The sequence below is a fragment of the Actinia tenebrosa genome, unplaced genomic scaffold (assembly GCF_029948245.1).
Source record: "Actinia tenebrosa isolate PJP-AT-01 unplaced genomic scaffold, QUT_ActTen_1.0 PGA_scaffold0__85_contigs__length_37466705, whole genome shotgun sequence".
NCBI lineage: Eukaryota > Metazoa > Cnidaria > Anthozoa > Actiniaria > Actiniidae > Actinia > Actinia tenebrosa.
The window spans coordinates 20,489,226-20,510,712 of NW_028292569.1; the positions used below are offsets into that span (position 1 = coordinate 20,489,226).

Below are 21,487 nucleotides of genomic sequence, written 5' to 3' on the forward strand. Positions count from 1 at the left end.
TGATTGACTGGTTACAATCTCTTTACCTCTGGGGTCTCGGGTTTCATTATTAGACTCAGCACCACATTTAAGTAGAGTTTGTTAAATTTCTCTTTATTTTGGTGGTTTACCTAGCTTCTTCCATTTTCCTTACTGCACCTATCCTAACAAGTTAAATTTGATTAGATCTATAAGTTAGCCATGAACATGATATCTTGACCTGGATCAGCTCAAAGACTGTTGATTCGGCGCTTGGAAAATACACTTTATAGGTTAAGTAACTTGATTGTATTGTTCGGTGCATTTGCGTTAGACGTTAACGTTACCCCTATCAGCCTATTTCGCTTGATGTCATGCGTTTACTTTCCACCGTACGACTCCTTCTCTGAAAACAAAAACAAAAGGAGAGCTGGTACCGTTATTAACGAGAGAGATAGAAAATAATGTTAAGAAAGGTACGGTGTGCGAGAAGAGGAAGGAGCGCTGGTGGCTCGTTTAAACTTGATAAAGTTCCAATGTTCAAATATAAATCTTGGCCAACTAGATACATATACTATAATTTAATTGCAATCTTTTAACCACCCTTTTGATAAGTATCGCAATTCTCCTATAAATTATATCCTGAGTGACAGAGCCGTCAATATAATATAGTATTGTCGGCTCAGAAACCGCGCGCGATTGACCCATAGCGTTTGATTGACGGCGAAAATAGCACTTTTTTGGTATCGACGTCTGTTTTCTGAATGCAGTGGTTCTCTCAAAGAAATATTCTTCTTCTCTCTTACAACTTTATGACAAAAATTATTTCCTGACAATGTTGTGCAAGGATAAGGAAAATTAAATCTCGCACTTTCTGCTACGGTTGAGTGAAAAATATCATACAGAATTTGTTATCTTTCAAACTTTTACGCTTCGAAAAAAAATGATTCATCAAACTTACGAAAAATATTTTTCGGCGAAAACTCTAAAAAACTCCAGAACCCGTTGCTAGTGAGGCCATTATTAGGTGTGAGAGTTTCAATCAAATCAGGCTTGTTTAACGCTTTTTTATTCATTTTAATATTTAAGAATAGGAGAATCGCGATACAAATCTTATTGCGATTTTGAGCCAACAATATGGGTTTATATTAGCGGAGTTGGAAGAAAATTTATTTGCCACTACAGCCAATACGGAATATATTTTCTCACAACTAGACACCATTATAAACTCGTATTGTCGGCTTAAAATCACCATACGTTATAAGTATTGTACTTTAAAATGACATTCATCCAGTGTCTAGTAGTATCAGCCAGTACTTACTTTATAGTGAACAATTATTAATACCAAGAGAGCCACTGCAACCCCAACTGTTATGGATATTATAAGCGGATTATGATCATTAAAGTGCACTAAATCCTTTGAATCTAAAATAAAGAAAAAAAGAGAAAATGCATTATTGGATGTATTTATATTTCTCGTAGCCAAACGACAAGTAAAAGGATAAATAATGCAAAGAAATCTAAATAAAAGCCACTCAACCACCAAACTACCAAAACACCAAACCACCAACCCATGACCTAACAGCCCACCAACCCACCAACCCACCAACCCACCAACCCACCAACCCACCAACCCACCAACCCACCAACCCACCAACCCACCAACCCACCAACCCACCAACCCACCACCCACCAACCCACCAACCCACCAACCCACCAACCCACCAACCCACCAACCACCAACCCACCAACCCACCAACCCACCAACCCACCAAACCACCAACCCACCAACCCACCAACCCACCAACTAAGGCCATTTACCCTTCAAACTAAAAACCCATACATACGTTGAGAGCTGTGTTCTAAAACTTTATATGTAGTGACAGTGATTGTGGAAGCGAAAAGCCAAATTGACGATACTTTTCAGCTTTGATGTGTTGGATGAAGGTATTGAAGCACATGTTGAAAAGAAGCGGACTTAAACAATCACAAATAATAATCATAATAATAATAATAATGTGTACATGTGACAAAATTCCTAAGTGGGAGAGTAATAAGGTCGAAATTGAAGAATCGTGCGAGGAAAACAATGTAGTGCATTTTGGTTTCTTTACTTTTTTTCTTCTTTTTTTCTCTCCCACTTCATGGTTTTTATTATGGGGGAACTTATCTTTATCTCTAAGAAGAAGAAAATAGGAAGATATTTTGCCGGATTTTATTTTCATCTTTCAGTTTTATCTAAATTGGGCTCCCTTTGCCTTTTGGGAACTCCGCTAAAGTAAGAGTTAATTACCTCGAACGGAGGCAATAAGCCATATACATCCCGAGGGCCGCAGGCCCGAGGGATTTATAGGCTTATTGCCGACGTTCGAGGTAATTAAGTATTTTATTTATCAATTGAGAAGGTTTTCTATCAAATGTTGCTCATTATAAATGCGAACGGTCTATATATAGTTATTAACCGGGTTAATAACTATATATTGACCTCGCATTTATAATGAGGGTTATAACAAAAATAAAGCCTTGTGAATAACGAAGAAAACCGTGACAATTGATAAATAATTTATATTATTAACTTCATTAAGTCTTTTCATTGGATTAGATTCGATAATATTTTGTTGATCTAGATGACGGAGGCCCTTTGGTTTTTAAATAAATCTAAACAGTATCCAAAACATCCATTGGTCAAAAGGATCTCACTCTGTAACATTACGAATTGTTTAAAGCGAACTTAGTTAACTTGGACAGCAATAAATTGGTGCGTTTGACAACCTAATTCTACTACGTCATCGGTCTATGTCGCTAGTAAGTCACGTGAGATATGCGAGCGCACCTTCACATTCAGTTGCTTGCCACCCTTCGTTGCATTCGGATGAAAGAAAATGGCGCGCAAACGCCAACAGACCGAACTGGGGGAAAAACGAACAGAAAATGAAGAAGAAGAAATTGAGCTGCTCGGAGAAGAAGAATCCTCAAAGGAAGAAGAGAATGAGGAGGGAAAGACACCAAAGAATACCAGCGACACGCTGGAAAACACACTGGGAAACCTAAACAAGAACATGGAAATCATGGCGGAGTCGATGACTTCGATGCACAAACAGCGGCGGGCGAACACAGAGAACGAAACACGTTCCGAAGGGATAGCTGGAAGCAAAAGCAGTCAGACAATTATTTCAAAAGATCCTATCAGTCCCAATACAGAGGGAAATACCGAGGAAACCCAAAAAACTCGAGATTCCCCTCCTACAAGAGAAAGGAGGGGGGAAAGAACTAAGCATGGACGACATACAGGTCAGTAATTTTGAAATCAACCTTGATAATATAAAGCAGTACTTGAATACTAAAGTTGACCGCTTTAAAGCGGGAAGGATAAGAGAATCCTACCATTTGTGGGAAAAACTTACCTCAGACTCTGAGGTTCTGAATACCGTTAGAGGTCAGACTATTGAGTTCACCAGGACCCCTTATCAGGCCAGAGCGCCTACTCAGAAAAAATTCAGTGTTGAAGAGAGACATATTGTTGGGTCAGAGATTAAAAAATTACTAGATAAACAAGTTATCCAGCTATCAGATAATGAGCCTCACGAGTTCATATCCACAATATTTTTACGACCAAAGTCAGATGGTACACACCGTATGATACTTAACCTCAAAAAACTTAACGAGTCTGTTATGTATCATCATTTCAAAATGGATACATTATGGTCGGTTATCAGAATGATGAAACAGAATTGTTTCATGGCATCCATAGATATCAAGGATGCTTACTATTCAGTCCCTGTGAACCCTAACGACCAAAAATACCTAAAGTTTGAATTTGACGACCAGTTATATAAATATACATGCTTTCCTAATGGCTTAGCACTGTGCCCTAGAAAGTTCACAAAACTACTCAAACCAGTATACTGCCACTTGAGGGAGAAAGGACACCTTTCATCAGGATATATTGATGATTCCTATCTACAAGGCGATAGTTATCAGGAATGTCTGGCCAATGTTGTAGACACCATAAAATTATTTGACAAATTAGGCTTTGTTGTGCACCCAGAAAAATCTGTGTTCATACCCAGTCAAGTCATTACATTCCTGGGTTTTGTTCTAGACTCTAGTAATATGACAATTAAGCTTACCCCTGAAAAAGCGGAAAAATTAAAGAATTGCTGTCAGGAGGTCATTAGCACAGCTAGACCTACCATCAGGACCATTGCAAAACTCTTGGGTCTTATGACAGCGAGCTTCCCTGGGGTTAGATATGGCCCACTTTACTACAGGAGACTAGACATGGAAAAAACAAGGGCACTTTCAATGCACAGAGATTTTGATAGAAAAATGACTTTGTCATCGTATACTAAAGTTCACATTAAATGGTGGATAGACTCTATACACACCTCATTTAATATCATCAATCATGGGGACCCCCATATTACACTTTATACAGATGCCTCAAAAATTGGTTGGGGCTGTGATTGCCAAGGAATAGCTACAGGGGGACCATGGAGCCCAGAGGAGGCTGGAAAGCACATCAATTATCTAGAAATGTTAGCCATCAAACTGGCTCTAGAATCTTTTGAAAATAAAGTTAGTCACAAACATGTTAAACTGATGGTTGATAATATGACAGTTGTCAACATCCTTAGTAATATGGGCTCAAGTCATTCATGGGAACTGAATGAACTTAATATAGAGATATGGGAATGGTGCATTAAAAGAGAGATTTGGTTGACACTAGCACATGTTCCAGGTGTCAACAATGTAATAGCTGACCGAGAGTCCAGATTGAAGAGAAGAGAGATTGAATGGACTCTTAATCAAACGTTATTTGAGGAAGGCTCTAAAAGATGATCAGTAAAACCAGAGATCGACTTATTTGCCTCACGGCTTAATTATAGACTCAAACAATACGTCTCATACAAACCTGACCCAGGGGCAATAGCAGTAGATGCATTAACCATGCAGTGGTCCCAGTACTTATTTTATGCTTTCCCACCTTTCAGCATAATCATGAGGACTCTTCAAAAGATACAACAGGATCAAGCAACAGGACTACTCGTAGTACCATATTGGCCAACCCAAACTTGGTCGCCATTACTAACAAGAATGTTAATACAAGAACCATTAATACTACCCAAAAAGAAGGACACACTGTTCCTTCCTCAGGACCTCAAAGCTATCCATCCACTTCACAAGCACATGACGCTAATTATTTGCCACTTATCAGATAGGGAACATTTACAGAGTCAAGGAGTTTCACCATCAGCTTCCGAAATCATTATGCAGTCCTGGAGAACTAGCACAAGGAATCAATACAAATCTTACATCAATAAATGGATTGCATACTGTAGTAAATGGGAAGTTAATCCAGTTTCACCACCTATAGCCAAAGGGATCAACTTTCTCACTGAATTGTACAATAATGGACTAGGCTATAGTGCACTAAACACTGCTAGAAGTGCAATGTCAACTATTATTATCCTAGAAGGAAACAAGTCATTTGGGGATCACCCACTTGTCACCAGACTGCTAAAAGGTGTATTCAATACCAGACCAACACTCCCCAAATACAAAGTAGTGTGGGATGTTAATGTAGTCCTGGACCACTTAAAGACTCTGCACCCCCCAAAGAGCCTGTCATTAAAGGCCTTGTCACTCAAATTAACCATGTTGTTGGCTTTATTATCAGGGCAACGCTGCCAGACACTTCATGCTTTAAACACAAAGGACATGTACATCACTGAAAATAATGTTGAGTTTGTTATTTCTGACTTGTTAAAAACAACTAAACCTGGAAAACAAAGAACCAAGCTAGAATTCCAGTCTTATGACAAAGACCCAAGTCTCTGTGTGGTCAGGTACCTGTCTGAATACCTGACTAGAACCAGCAACATAAGAAAGGACCAGAAGTTACTGATAAGTTACCAAAAACCACATAAAGCGATCTCAAAAGATACAGTTGGGAGATGGCTTAAGATGGTCTTAAAATGTGCAGGAATAGATACATCAATCTTTGGAGCTCATAGTACTCGAGCAGCATCAACCTCAGCAGCAGAGGTCCACAAGGTCCCAATTACAACCATTATGGAATGCGCTGGGTGGACCTCTGAAAATACCTTCATGATGTTTTACAAAAAGCCAATAATGGAAACAACGGGGAACTTTGGGAAAGAACTTCTGGAAGCCTTGAATAGATGAAAAAGTACTTGTCCTCTATTACAATGAGAAATAAGATACAAATTGTTAAAGAACTGTTAAAGAACAATTAATATATTCAGAATCAGAATACATGTAGAATCAGATTCAGAATGTCTTCTTGCTAAGGGTTGATTGTAAGTATGAAAGAACTGTTAAGGAACAATTGTTATAATCCAAATCAGATTCAGTATCAGAATGAGAATCAGATTCAGAATCTCTTCTTTCTAAGGGTCTCTGCTTGTAAGGATAGGCCATAATATTACACATCTTGCATTTCTGACCAGTTATAGCCCAATGTTGTTGATACATTTGACTATGTTTAGTAAACTGCTGTGGTTAAGAAAGTATATGCTTGCTTTAAAAGGAATACAGTTACAAGTTGCTGTAAAAATTGATACGATGGCACAGCAAATAAACTGTTACATTGTTATATTGACTCTGGTCACATGCTTTCAAGTCTCACGTGACTTACTAGCGCCATAGACCGATGACGTAGTAGAATAGGAAAATTAAACGAGACTTACCTGGAAGTTGAAGTTTGATTGAGATTCTACAAGTCATCGGTCGGGAGCTAGGGAGTCACGTGCCCACCCTTACATGATAACATTGGTTAATACATTGGAGTAAAGTTACTTCTATACCCTACCCAATATATGTGACCAGTAAGTATTTTTAAAGTCTGAATGTGAAGGTGCGCTCGCATATCTCACGTGACTCCCTAGCTCCCGACCGATGTCTTGTATAATCTCAATCAAACTTCAACTTCCAGGTAAGTCTCGTTTAATTTTCCTATTATGTAGGTATTTATTTGTCGACTCTTTGGTTCGTGTAAACATTATAGTTGATTTTTTTGCTCAAAAATATTGATCAATAAAACTTCTACTCATGCACTCTCTAAACTCTTTAACATCCTTCGAGCCGCAAATTTGGTATTTTGGTGCAAAAAGAACAAAAAAATGAGTAGGGAAATTTATAAAGAAAAATGGAGTATTTAACATTAACTTGCTCCTTTGACGTCACGGCCCTGTCTCATAAATCTCCTAGATCATCACTTCACTCGGCCGGAATTAAGGTGAAAAATGGTCGACTTTCTAAGTTTAACCGCTCGAAAAAGAAAAAAAAAAAAAAAAAAAAAAAAAAAAAAAAAGGAAAGAAAGAATAATAAAAAAAAAAAAATGTCAGAATTAGAAAATTCTTTGAACATGAATCTCAGAATGACTTATATTTTGATAAAAATAAATATAAAATAAAAATAAGCGCCAAAGGGACTTTATTATTTATGTACTTCATCGTTTTTATTTTATTTTTATTTAACTGTCTCCCTTGCTTCCAGGACTTTGAATAAAAACAAAATTTTATGAAATTAAATGTTTTATTTTGCTTCTCACCATTTTTCTTAAATGATGTTGTAGTAGCATCTGTAACTTGAGTTAACGCCACTTGCGTGGTCCACGTAATGTTAGCTATATAATCAGCAAAACAAAGTTAATATACTCCTGCTGTAAGCATTTTAATCATGAATATTTGAGACAAACAAACCTTTTTTCTTAACTTCCAACTGTACGATGTAAGCGAGGACTCCGCCTTTGCTTTCATGAATATTTGCAACATATTTCAAATCATCGTTTACGCTCACATTCTTTAACTTAAACCAAGCACGGCCCATTGTCAGGTTACCAACAAAATAAACCCTCTGTCGATATTTAGGATCCATATTTTTGTTGTAGTTCACAACAGTTGTGAACACATTGGTGTTGATAAACTGAGAATCAGGATGGTTCCCATTTTTTATTCCCCAGTTAGCAGAATAAATTATTCTTCCGTCATCTGTAGTCCAGTTAAACAAAGCTTCGTCTCCAGCATGACAAATGATTGGGTTTTCGGGTGAGATTACGTTACATGCTCCTGTAATGAGAAAGTTTATGAAATCGATTATTGCTTTGCACATGTGGTAACAGCCGCCATCTTGGATGACTTAAACAATATTTAATTATTACTGAATTGTTTATGTTATTTTATCATCCAACATCCAACTCCCCTGGGAATGATTGAAAAAATTAGCAATGGGCTAAAGCTTATGTACAGCTTTCTAATTCACTTTATGATTATGAAATACTTAAATAGATAATAAATACGTAGATAGATATAACAGATGACTTTTGATTTAATGAACAGATTAACAGATGAACAGATGAACAGATCATATGGTGGAATTATGACATTTGAAAAAGAAAATGACTATCCTCTAAGCAAAATGTCCCATTAATGAATTAAGAGAAGGATTCACCCCTATATAGCCTTGTAACCATCATATGCACAATTTGATGCTATTTTTGAACCATTTGTTTTTATGCACGCGCATTTACAGCACAAGAAAACGTTAGCAAACAGCGTAGAGCGCGCGCGTACTATGCGCGTGCAGAAAATCAAACGATCAAATAAATGATATTATTGGATGATATTTTTAGAATATATTCCAAAAATAGCATCAAAGTGTGCACATGATGGGGCACGGGGATTCCTTCTCTTAGTTCATATTCTCTTGTATATATATATATATACATATTGGAATCAAATTTTGAATGAATCTATGCGGGTGAATGGGACCAAGTGTTGAATTCCATTGTATCTGAACTCTGGAAATTATTCTGCACTCCTTTCTAGTATCTTTAAATTGCTTGTTGGTTGTAAACAGCGGGATACAACCTTAAAAAACTTTGATTTTACATATACAAGTATACAAATATACAATTTTTTTTGCTACATTGTCATTTTCAAGTTTTATATCGTTTTATGACCAGTATTTTAAATAATTTCATACCTACTGCGATTTGTAATCTGTATCTTCCGGTTTGTAAACCCATTTCGCGAATTCATAGCCAATCAGAATGGCAAAACGAATTGAATGTCTCACGTGTGAAAAAAGAAACGTTTCTTTCAATCACAAAGGAGCTGTCAAGACGTATGGTTTTTTCGGCAGCTTTGTCGAGCTTTTTCGTTTTTTTACGGCAAAACAATTTCTTACTAAGGTTCAGGTTTTTCACCTCAAAATATATTAGCAAGGCGGTTGAGAAATCTAGAAGATTTGCTGCGTTGGACAAGCCTAGAGAGAGATTCATTTCGAAACAAAAAAAAAAAGAAAAAAAAAAAAAAGAAAAAAAAAAAAAAGAAAGAATACTCCCTTCAAAACACGAATAGTTATAGTTCTATTGACTGACAAAGCATGAAAAGTCCAAGAAATTCCACCAGAAGAACTCATTATTGCTGATGTGGGGTGAAAGGACGGCGGAGAATTTGAATTCAATTCTTCCTGCGACACTGTCCTTTTAGTGGAGCAGTCTTTGTTGAAGGACGATTTAAACATAACGACAAATACTGTAAACAAGTCGCCAAACACTGCAAATGGTTTCTTTTCTACAGCACGTTTGTAGCTACCAACGTATTAAGCGAGTTTTCAAGTCGATGATGAAAGCCCACCGTTGAATTAACGTGTTTGTTAAAATTTACTTGCTATAAACAAAACTTTACTTGTAATTTAAATTTTTGATTGATGGTTTACTGGAGTTTTCTTATTTGAAAACCACAGTTATTCAGACGGTATTTACTATCATTTTGCTCCTTTAGCACGACTTTAAAATTATAAAATAGTAAGATTAAGTTGCTTTTAAATTTCTAAAACTGTACTCGTTTAAGTAACAAAAAACAAAAACAAATAAAGAAACAACTACAACATCTCAGCTTGTATCAAATAAACTTCATGTAGAGGGCACATGTACAGCATTTTCGCACTCGCTGGTTGATATCAGAAAACTCACTCGTTTACGGCGCTCACTCGTTCGATTTCTGATATGTCACCAACTCGTACGAAAATACCGTACACACACCCTCCCCATGAAGTAACTATATTTCACATACGATTAGTTATTGCAAGTTGTAAAAACCGGAACGAAAAAACACAATCAAGGTTATCGCCAGTCAAGAATCATTTTAAGAATTTCGAGCAAACTGATTTTTTTTTTTTTTTTTTTTTTTTTTTTTTTTTTTTTTTTTTTTTTTGAACCTCCTTTGAAATTCGAGAAATTGTTATTTCACTTTCATCTATTTTCTATAATTTAATATCTTGCGATATTATGAATTTGCAATGAAAAGTACGAGGAAAACGATAGTAGGGATAATCTAACGCAGCTAATATTTGAATATCTAAGTTAAAGTCCTCTAAAATGTCTACTGAGCTACATGTGCTACTGTGATACATTTGCTACTGCGCTCCTGCGATACAAAGGTTAGTCTTCTAGCAGCCACTATAAGTGTCGTCACGCAACGCTCCCTGCGTCGGAGACTACACAAAGGTGCAATAAAAAAAAAAAAACTACTTGGATTTGTTATAGCTCACGTTCGTTCTTATGTTTTAACAGCCAAGCAATATCCCCTCTCTCGCTTTTGCAAAGGGCTTTTTCCCATTTGATTTTTTTTTTTTGTCTTTCTTTAATGTGGCTTTATTTGAATTTTGTTTTGAATTTTGTTTTGAGTTTGGATATTTGAATTTTTGACATTGAAGTAATAAAATGAAACTAAGAAATAACCTGATATAAAGAGCCTTGACATGCATCCCCTATGTTAAAGAGTTAGACCACATGTACACATCACGTCACTCAGCAGATTGGTTTAGTTGTTTGTCTACCTTTCGGTTTGTGCACCGACTTCCTTCTAAAGAAATCAGCTTGACGTAGCCCTGGTGTTTATATATGTGTGACCCTCCGACACGACACAATTATGTAAAATACGACACTCAGACGCCCTAGTATTTCTTGGAAAAAGCTTAAATAAATTAAAGAAACTGGGCAGTTATTTCTTTGTGTATCGTATAACTCAGGCTTAAACTTGCGAAATATTAAGAGCGACTGTCCTGAAATATCGAGCACGGGGCGGCCACAGTCAAAAAATAAAAGTCCTTCATTTTTGGTCTGTAGACACTATTAGATGAGTTTATGAAAGTACTGGGGTCGGTTTTTCGATCTAAGTAGAAAATCCGGATTTTTTTGAAAAAAAACGATTTCACCCCGTGTCGGTCTAAAAAGTAGATCAAGAAACGACTGCGAATTATGCTTTCAAAAACATTCTCGCTTCAACTGAAAACCCAAGTTACAATCAAATTTGCAACTGAATTCAAGAAAAGGGGTGTTTAACAATTGTTCCAGGTGAATTTAGCCGTTTTAAATTAAACTTTAGATAGAAAAAATTGCATTCTTCCAGCACAGTAATTCACAGTCTCGTAAAACACTGATTTTACCTCGCATTTATAAAAGCGATTTTTTGCATGTGGCCATTCTCCAATTTTTACGAAACTCAAGCTGTACAATGTTCAAGTGACATATTAACACGAACTGCAAAAATTGGTTTGGGTTTTTGCACAGGCCGTATGAAAACTTCATGCGAAGTTGGAAAAAATTGCCATGTAAATATGCAAATTAGCGGTTTGTTTACATCTCCACGCCACAGATCACGGCCACAAAAAAAGTCATCTAAATAGTTTTAACAGCTTAATAATCCACACATTAGCCTATCTAAGGACTATCTAAGCATGATTGGCCTTTGATTTGATATTAAATGATTATCTGTTGAAGTTAAGCTTACATTTCCGGTGTTGAAGACACTCGTCTTGTTTGCCTCGGTGGCATTTCATCGGTGCGTAGTAAACTTAGTAATCATAAATGACTGTTAACATGCTCTATAAACGTTACTATTCCTCTCTAGTGGTATCCAGTTATCACATAGTTTTTTTCACATACTGAGTATATTAAAGCTTGAAAGTTTGAAAGTTTACCTTGCAAATAAGCAGAGATCAAACATGTCAAAGCGGATTATGTAAACTGATGGCGTGACAAACAACAGTTTGCGCGGAGCCGGACGTGACGTCGTTTGGTACAGTACGATTTTTATTGCCTGAACATCTTGTGATTTGGCATAAAATAATTAAGAGAACCACTCATTATCAAGACTTCGGTATGTGCTTTCAATGATATTGTTCTTTACGACAAAAAGACCCCCGATTTGAATAAGGCTGCGTTCATAATGTATGGCAGAGAGGGGGGGGTGGGTGGGGGGTGGCAGGTGAAATCTTTAAATGACAAAAAAATTCTTAAGACCCCTCCTTGAAGTCTCCCCAAAAATAACTATCCCCCACCCCCCCCCCCCAGGCAATCTCTCGTAGCATCTTCTAAAAATTTTGCATTCACCCCCAAATTCTCAGAAAAAAATTTTTAACTCCCCCTCCCCGTTTTACCGGTAAATTTTTTTCCGATCCCCCTAAATTTCACCTGTTCCCTCTGCCGTATATTATGAACGCAGCCTAATGTCTCATGGAATTCGGACATCAAAGAACTAGTTTATATAATGTTACGTGTTTGTAATCACTTGATAAATAGTACAGTTATGGACAACAGCTGCAATTCTTTACGAATTGAACAAGTTTCTTGACATAAGGTTCCTTCAGTTTCTTTGTGATGTCAGACGTTGGAATGTCAAAATGCTCACACATCTTTCGCAACATAGAAATAGAAAAGATGGTCAACTTTGATTTGTTAACCAGTTCGCACAAATTATTGTTGTCGTAACAAATGGGGTGCTTTGGTACGACCTCTGCAATAACTTCATTCCTTAATTCCTCGAACCGTTGTTCATATTCTGAGCTTTCCTCATCGTCTTCATCTTGATTGATTTCTAAAGTGCGCTTGGAAGAAAGGCGAGAAAAGAAGCTCGAAATTTGCTGACTTGTGAGGAATTCGTCGCTCGAGAACAAACGTTCCCCATCGTTATCTCTTGCAGTCATCATGGACTTGGAAACTGAAGCTGCGCTAAACTTGTTTCCTGTGGCCTCTCCAATAGAAAAATTACTAATCAAGTACTGTTTTTGGTTTTCATTAAATCGCTTTCGTTTAGTGGTACTTGATTTGAGGGCCCAGCCCATAGGCAAAGTTGGTTGGTTTGGTCCTGTCACCGCACTACTCTGCTGAATCTGTACTCTGGTAAACTGCTCTTCTAATCTGACAGCTTAGCCATGTACTGCTTTATCAAACAAGGTTTCACGTTCTAGAGTCCTTTCGTGCTTTTCACTATCAAGGTGGTGTTGCAGTGCAGAAAAACGCTGGTATGTTCTAGTGCAACCTTCCTCTGGACGGGCAAATAGTTGTACCGAGTCGTCTGAGATGGATTCCTCGACATCCGTGCTGATGGAAGTGGTGACATTGGCACATGTTGTTGGCGGCTTTGAAGTACTCGCCTTGGCTGTTGATTGCACGCGTACACTCAAAAACTTATCAGTGAGCATTTCATCTTCACTAGTAAGTACGGATGGTAGCTGAGCATCTTTGGCGAAGTTGAGACTAGAAAGCATAATCTTTTTACCTGCTCCAATACCATAAGCTTTCCAGACACGCAGGAAGGTCTTACCATATTCAATATTGGAAATGGAGCTTACACCGTCCAGTTTAACTCGAATTTGATTATTTACGGTAACCAAGGATTCACATAAAGTAGCTGTGAGCCCATGGACACCCAGCGATGATCTCATGGCGTTCACCATTTGATGTGCTGTTTCGATGTCATTTCCCTGGTTTAGGTGCACATTCATGTGAGATTTAATGTTGGCTGCTTTTCGATCGCACGCACCTTTCCCGCCCTGCGGCTCTGAAAAGTCCATGCGTTTGATCATTATGCCGTGTAGTTTGTTCAGAAGAGATACTCCAACGATGGTTGGTCCACTCCTATAACATCCAGCGTTATCCTGCCTGTAGATGATCTTTTTTAGGTTAGGCATTATCCCCTTCAGCTTTGCTACCGCATCTGACATGATTGCAAGTACAGAATAACTGGCTTGGTTACATGATTGGAAGACGTGTGTGAAGGTCATCATTTCTAATTGGTCAGGATTGTACCGCGCTCGACGAGTGGCCACGGTGATGTGCCATGACAGTCCTCTCTTCCCATACCAATCCCTTTGACTCTCTCTGTACTTTTGTGGGATGAATTTCATGGCCCAGTCTTCCACCAGCAAAACTGTAGTACTATCTAAAGCTTCAAGGGCGTCAAGTCGTGCTTCATCTTGGTTGATGTTTCGTAGCAAATGTGCCTTCCAGGCTTGTATGTTTTGTTTGGCTTGCTTCACAGTGAATTCCAGCTGTTCTCTTGTATCGTCTGGAACTTTGTTGTCAGACATCTTGGCCACTGCCGCGTCTATTTCTTTTAAAACTAGGGACAGCATCTCGCAGCGGTCACAGGAATCGAAGTGGTCATGGTCGCATTTTGTTTTGAAATCTTCATCCCCAGGATCACTCAGTGCGTACTTCCTACAATGGTCTGCGACAGTTGATTCTTTGGACACGTGTACCTTGTATACAAATAGAAAATCATCAATCATACAATAGATGGATGGTTGGATGAATGAACGGACGGATGGACGAACGGACGAAGGAATGAACGGACAAATGAATGAATGAACGAACGATGAAGGAACAAGCAAACGAAAACGAACAAACGAACGAATGGATGGACGGGAATAAAAGAATTTATAAATGAATGACTGAATAAATGAACGAAGAAATTAATTTACGAATAACTAAACAGCTAATTAACCAAACAATAATAACACCAACGTTAAAAAACACATACATCGTTAATTCTCTCTCTTTTTTTTTTTTTTTTTTTTTTTTGAGTGTAACCGTTACCTTAAAGTCGCTTTTTAAGTAGCGTTTGGCAGCTTTTAACCGATCTTTCTGTTCTTTAGCCCATGCCATTCCCATAAATTCGTCTCCGAGTTGTTCCACTACGTCATATAGATCATCGAATGATTGTGCTCCTGCTGAACTGATGTAGTCGAGGCCTTCCAACGATTTTCGTACAGAGGCTGAACAAACGGATAAGATTCGAAGCAATGTACTTCGGCTAAGTGGCTTGAAGTTATTCTCCTCTGCATAGGTTTGGTACTGTTTTGCGATTGATTCTGGGATTAGCATTCGTATGACATTTGGCACATTCACAACTTCTTTGTTTGAAAGTTCGATATATTTCTGTCCAAAAGGCATATCCTGGATTACGTATGGACTGGTAATAAAATCCAGGAAATGATCCAGTTGAGTTTGAGAAACAAACATTTTTGTCTGCATTGTCTTGGGAAGGGGAACTCCTCTGCCGTGAATCAATGCATGTTTCCGTGCCACAGTAAAGCGATATCTGGTAAGATCCGGAATCCACTTATTTAGGGTCGAGAACGTTACCTTGTCAGACATTATGGATAGTATTTGGCGTCTAGTATCCCATGAGCTGGCATTGTTATAGCACTCTGTTAAAGCATCTATCAGAACTTCATCAATCGTGTCGTCTCCCCGCTTGTCTGATGATATTGACTTAACGACGGACTGCCACAAATCCTCTGACTGTGTTGGTGCAACTTCCTCGAGGACAGCCTGTACTGCCTGTTTGGCTTTACGAGTGTGTCGGCGTCTTGTTCTCTCACTTGCCTCTTCCCAAGGTACCTTCACAGTATGTCTGATCGGACTGACATCTTTGCTGTGAAGGAATTCGTTCAGCTTTTCTAGTGGAGTTACATTAGTGTCAAGTCTGCTCAGATGGGATGTGATGGTGGTGGATATTGCTGTATTTGACGGAGAATATAGGCTTCCTTCTGGTGTCTCCAAAGAAGGGACAGAAAAGTCAAAGGCATTGCCAGGTGTACTTTGGGCTACAGGAAGAGCTGTATCGTCATCCTATCATACAACCAAGTCATTGATTTAAAATTTATTGAATAATTAATGTGTGCAGCGTTTAAAGCTGCTTTGTAATTTGGGCATTGCATGTAAAGAATTTTAGCCTTAGAAATTTATGCGCATTGTTGATTAAACCAAACACTATATTTCTTCTTAGTCGCAAAATGGGTTACTATCAATAGTCGTCACATCCGGCAATAGCTGCAGTTTGAATCGTAGAATACTTTGAGTACTTATTTTGACATGTTTGGCTTAACACCCGCTAGGAACCCACCCCCCCCCCCCCCCCAACTCCAAAAAGTGACGTGAATGATAGCAACCTATAATAAAAAGACAAGTTCAAAGGTACAAGACATAACGCTACAAGGTTTCGACCGTTGTTATTGGAATCAGGAGGGGGCAGAGTGCATGGAAATAGCTAAATAGCTCGTGGATTAATTTGCAATCCACGAGCTGAAAGCACACCTAATTAAATACAGCCATTAAATTTGATGCGTGTGGGTGGGTTCACACTAGCGAAATTAAAGTAGGTCTTGAGTATACTTTGGTTACACTTTGGGTGTGAACGGTGTCATGGTCTGCTCAAGTAATATACTTAGTAGTTATGGTAAAGGAGCCGAAGTACGTTTCTTAGTAGACCGTTAACTATACTTTATGCTTTCCTAATCCCTTATGTAAACAGCAAACGCCCAGCAACCTGTCATCTGGTGGCTCCATAATACCTTAGACCTACTTTGGAGCCAGTGTGAACCCACCCACATCAAACTACATCCCACATCGATTTGCAATCAAGTAGCTTGCGTCCCTCGTGTTGTTCGACTTACCAAAGTCAATTCTTCCATTCGTAAGATAACGTCACTCTCTTCGTTGGCCTCCCCAAGACTTTTTCGGCATTTTGAGCACACACCTACAAATGATTATGTGTAATCAATGATGTAGCAGCGTCAAGCGTGCACAATTTCACGAATGAGCACTGCGCAAGTAGTCATGGCGTCGTATAGACCATATATATTAGTCAATATAATGCTAGCAATCTACCAACCTACCTGAACCAACAGCAAGAAAAACACCAGTCTCTTTTAACACAGTTTTCGATCCATTTTTGCTCAAACCCCGCTCTGCTTTTGGCTTCCTTTTGACATCGGCTTTGTGCTGAGAAAGAGTTACGGGTACAGAACATTTCGCTGATGTCCGTTTCCAGCTAACGCCCAAGGACGCACGGTGATGTGGACAGATTGTAAGGCTGTCTATGTTTCTTGGTAGCTCAAAAATACATGCTCTTGCGAGAATTAGTTCGACCTCGGTTTCAACTCCAACTATACGAAAATATCGTTTGTGCTCGGCGATATCCCGTTTACATCTTGTCAAAGGAACGTTAGTAACAGATCTACTTCTTTCTTTTGGGTCAAACCCACACTGACCACCAACGATAGCTTGAAAAGAACACGATTCACTACGCGCCTCCATAACTGATGTTCACCATAATTAACAAACTTCTAGACTGACTAACACTTTGTTAAATGCTGCTTTTATTATTGTCTACCTGGTAATGTACAACACATTTTTCTAATTTGACTTAAACTGTCAAATTCCTGGACATTTCGGCCACACGCGCTTCATGTTCAAATCATAGTTCTATCAAATCGCACTATCTACATAAAATGTTAATTTAAATTTAATTTCTTACTTCTCATAGTCGTATTTCAGATTTACGCTTTCATAAAACAAGGGTAATCTATCATACATTCGATCTATTGTACAGCCATAAGGCCAGTGGGGTAGGGGAGGGGGAATTGTATATCAGGCTACAACTGCACTCATACATATAACCAATTTTAAACATGGTCGTTCCATCAAGCAAGAAAACATATGATAGCTAAAAAAAAATCTTGATGATAAGTGATTCTCTTTATTTTATGCCAAATCACAAGATGTTCAGGCAATAAAAATCGTACTGTACCAAACGACGTCACGTCCGGCTCCGCGCAAACTGTTGTTTGTCACGCCATCAGTTTACATAATCCGCTTTGACATGTTTGATCTCTGCTTATTTGCAAGGTAAACTTTCAAACTTTCAAGCTTTAATATACTCAGTATGTGAAAAAAACTATGTGATAACTGGATACCACTAGAGAGGAATAGTAACGTTTATAGAGCATGTTAACAGTCATTTATGATTACTAAGTTTACTACGCACCGATGAAATGCCACCGAGGCAAACAAGACGAGTGTCTTCAACACCGGAAATGTAAGCTTAACTTCAACAGATAATCATTTAATATCAAATCAAAGGCCAATCATGCTTAGATAGTCCTTAGATAGGCTAATGTGTGGATTATTAAGCTGTTAAAACTATTTAGATGACTTTTTTTGTGGCCGTGATCTGTGGCGTGGAGATGTAAACAAACCGCTAATTTGCATATTTACATGGCAATTTTTTCCAACTTCGCATGAAGTTTTCATACGGCCTGTGCAAAAACCCAAACTAATTTTTGCAGTTCGTCTTTCGGCGAACGGTTTGACACTTTAAATTTTACTTTTTAATTGGAGGGAGATCAGATACTTTATACCAAATTAGTTACAAGGGCGTTCTTTATTTAACGAGGGTATAACACGAAATAGTGCAGAACACTAATAAACTCGTGGCACTAAATATAACTATTTTCATAGCAATTAATAAGCTTCCATTCCTTTCACGGATATGTATATCAATTTACATACTTTCGGGACTCCCCCCATCACTGATCACGGCCCTCATAATTGTTTGCATTTTATAACTCTACTAGTAAACATTTCCCAAATACCTGATTGAATCACCAAGAAATAAATCAGGATCTTCGTGAATTGCTTTACTACAGTGAATTCTGAGAAAGGCAATAAAAACATCATATTAGACATGCAATTCAAACCTCGGTTGCATATAAGCTACATATAGTGTGGCTCACTCTGTTCTTAAAAATTCGAAATTCAAAATTTCTCAGAAATATTAATATTCAAAATTAAAGAGAATGCGCATCATTTGAATCAACGAACAATGAAGCGACTATCGCTGGCGTAACTTAAAAACATTGTAACGCAACAACCAGGAAAAAAGAGTCTGTGTTTAAGGATGCAACTCTGTAATTCTATCTTATCCACTTACATATAACCCTTATTTACTATAACAGACCCAAACATTGTTGCAGCAGACCGAACCGACAAAGGAAACGTATATTAATATCTCTCTTCGTGTTTAAGAACAAACGAACATAAAAGTCTTGACCGTATGTCAAGCCTTTGAGTTTAAACCAAGCATGACTTAATGCTAAATTACCAGTAAAATTAACTCTTCCTTTGTATTTTGGTCCCATTTCCTTATTAAACTATGTCTTTCGATTGATGATATCCACATTTATTAGTTGTGGGTCAGCTATGTTTCCTTTGAGAATACCAAACGTTGCTGAGATTATCCTCTTTCCACAGGTATTGTTCCACATAAATTCACTGTCTCCTTCACTAAGTTCTACGTTTCTTGGTCCACTTATGCAACTGCAATTCACAAAAAAAAGTAAAACAATACAATAGCTTTTAAAATATGTCGGTCAGTAGAAGTAAATGACCCTTATATTGGAAGCTCGTGAACTAGGAAACTAAGAGAAGGGTTTATTCAATTTATAAGAAAATGCTAATTTAACGATTTTTTTGGGGGAGGGAGAGGGGGGTGGGGAGAAAATACTGGCAAACTAAACGAAAGATCTAGTGGTAAGCGAACGTGTAATTTATCACAATCATTCTCTTGGTAATTCATTTAGAATCATGTTGTGCATGTAAATTACAAATGAGGGGTTGACAGAATTAAGTGCACAGTCTCGTAAAAGGTCTGAGACCCCATCACTGTCATAGCGGAGCTCCCATACTTAAGAAAAAATGGTAAACCATCGAGTTGATTTTTCATGGCTTGGCTGACGTCAATTCCGTCCGTACGTCCGTCCGTTTACACAAGACAAGAATTTTTATTTACAAATCAAAGAATTTCTCTCAAAACTTTTTATATTCTATAGATAAGCTTAATTGATTTTAATGCTGGATTAGATATAATCCGGAGAGCAAATATTACAACAAATATTCGGCCTTTATTTAGCATTTAATCTTTAACAATTCGGTTGTTTTTAACCAACTATCGCATGTTTTACGTTCAAGAAAAATGCTGCTTTGTTCGCCCTCCTATCGGGCTCCATCGGTAAAACAAAAAGAAGACTTTTCATGCAATAATTTTATATCTTTCTATCGATAAGTATTTGAATGTGATGAAATATAAAATTGCACAAAATATTTAGCTGTTCAGTATTTTAGCTAGTATGATTAACACCAATTATCGGGAATGTGTGTTGTTGAACGAGTTATCATCTTCCATTTTAATCAATAAACAATCAATCAATCAACCAATCAATCAATCAATTCATCAATCAACAACAAATAATTAAATACAATTAAAATAAATGATCAAAGACCTTGTATATTCTTTAAGAAGCAATAAATATTCAAAATCATCTACCAAATGCCAATTTACTGACAACGAACTCGGTTTGAAGTTTCTTTACAAACCAATTGGTAAGAAGGTGGAAGAACGAAAACCCATTCCTCGATAAGGTACAGCTAGAAAGGTAGAGAAGAAATGATCCAATTCGAGAACGTGTTTCTTAAAAGAGGTACTAAACAGTGTTCCCATTCCCTCTCGCGTGAGTGAAGTCCGCGGCAATTTAGGCACGCATAATCTTTCATGTTAAATTGTGTGGTTGAGCAGAAATAGTGTGGAGCTTCTACTCGGTTCTTAGGAGTATATCTCGATTGAATCTCGAACCATTAGACATTGATATTGCCATGCATCTTGCGAGCTAAGGATCTTAGTATATTGCAATAGACTATATTCAATAATGAGTACAAAGTTCCCCCATGGATTAGAATACACAAGTGTAGAGCGACAATGTGCGTTTTACAAGCTTTATGCTATATAAGATAGAATGACTACATTAATAATCATTATACTAACCTTATCTTACATAATAGATATCATAGGTGTGACTTCTTTCCTTAAAACTCTTCGGACAGTGGATTGGAAAACTACGTGAGTTGACTTAGTTGACTTGGTCAAACAGAATGATCTGAACTTTTTTAAAACAGTAATGAGTCGTTAATCAAACCCAAATGTAGAAGTTGACAGCGTAGTGTAGGAGATAGGGTTTCCAGTAGCAATGAGGACGGCATATTCACATGTATCTAGCAAGGACCATGTCTCAAAACTCTTCTGATAGACAAAGTCCTGTGGCTGGATCATAAATTAAGGTCCAAGATTTATCTTCGGTTAACATGTTGTATTTTGATGGGATTGTGGTTCACTTCGCACCATAACACGGTCTATGTTATTTCGGTTTAGAGGGGATCCACGCAGTATCAGAGTACACCAAGTGGAATATGCTTGGAAATCAAAAGGCCAGCGATTCTTTCAAACATATCGATTTCATCGAACGCGGAATACTTGCCATCTGGTTGCTTTTTTTACTTGGTTTGAGTTTGGAGTTAAAAATTCAAATTCCGCGCGA

At 37.8% G+C, this 21,487-nt stretch overlaps 1 protein-coding gene and 1 pseudogene across 3 annotated transcripts; both read right to left on the bottom strand.

Moving 5' to 3' along the window:
* Positions 1 to 72: 72 nt before the first annotated feature.
* On the bottom strand, positions 73 to 19,599 carry LOC116295674 (uncharacterized). Of its 3 annotated transcripts, XR_016120808.1 has the most exons (7): positions 19,222 to 19,598; positions 18,713 to 18,772; positions 7,687 to 8,052; positions 7,536 to 7,610; positions 1,806 to 1,885; positions 1,280 to 1,383; positions 326 to 364 (listed from the first exon to the last, which is right to left on the bottom strand). XR_016120808.1 is itself a non-coding variant. In XM_089035645.1 (6 exons), exons 1-6 carry the CDS (start codon positions 19,256 to 19,258, stop codon positions 311 to 313), a joined length of 696 nt encoding a protein of 231 aa, XP_088891771.1. In that variant the 5' UTR covers positions 19,259 to 19,467; the 3' UTR covers positions 73 to 310. The 3 variants fall into 3 exon arrangements, 1 of the variants encoding a protein (XP_088891771.1); XM_089035645.1 differs by lacking the exon at positions 1,806 to 1,885 and having other exon boundaries at positions 73 to 364; positions 19,222 to 19,467; XR_016120805.1 differs by lacking the exon at positions 326 to 364 and having other exon boundaries at positions 1,314 to 1,383; positions 1,806 to 6,162; positions 19,222 to 19,599.
* LOC148913711 (uncharacterized) lies at positions 12,461 to 17,375 on the bottom strand (annotated as a pseudogene).
* Positions 19,600 to 21,487: the final 1,888 nt, after the last annotated feature.

Coding starts and splice junctions, on each gene's coding strand:
- LOC116295674 (XM_089035645.1), bottom strand. CDS start 19,258: ATGGGACCAAAATACAAAGGAAGAGTTAATTTTACTG. Junction 18,773..19,221: donor AGGAAGAGTTAATTTTACTG/GTAATTTAGCAT, acceptor TGCCTTTCTCAG/AATTCACTGTAGTAAAGCAA. Junction 7,611..7,686: donor GTTGGAAGTTAAGAAAAAAG/GTTTGTTTGTCT, acceptor CTGATTATATAG/CTAACATTACGTGGACCACG.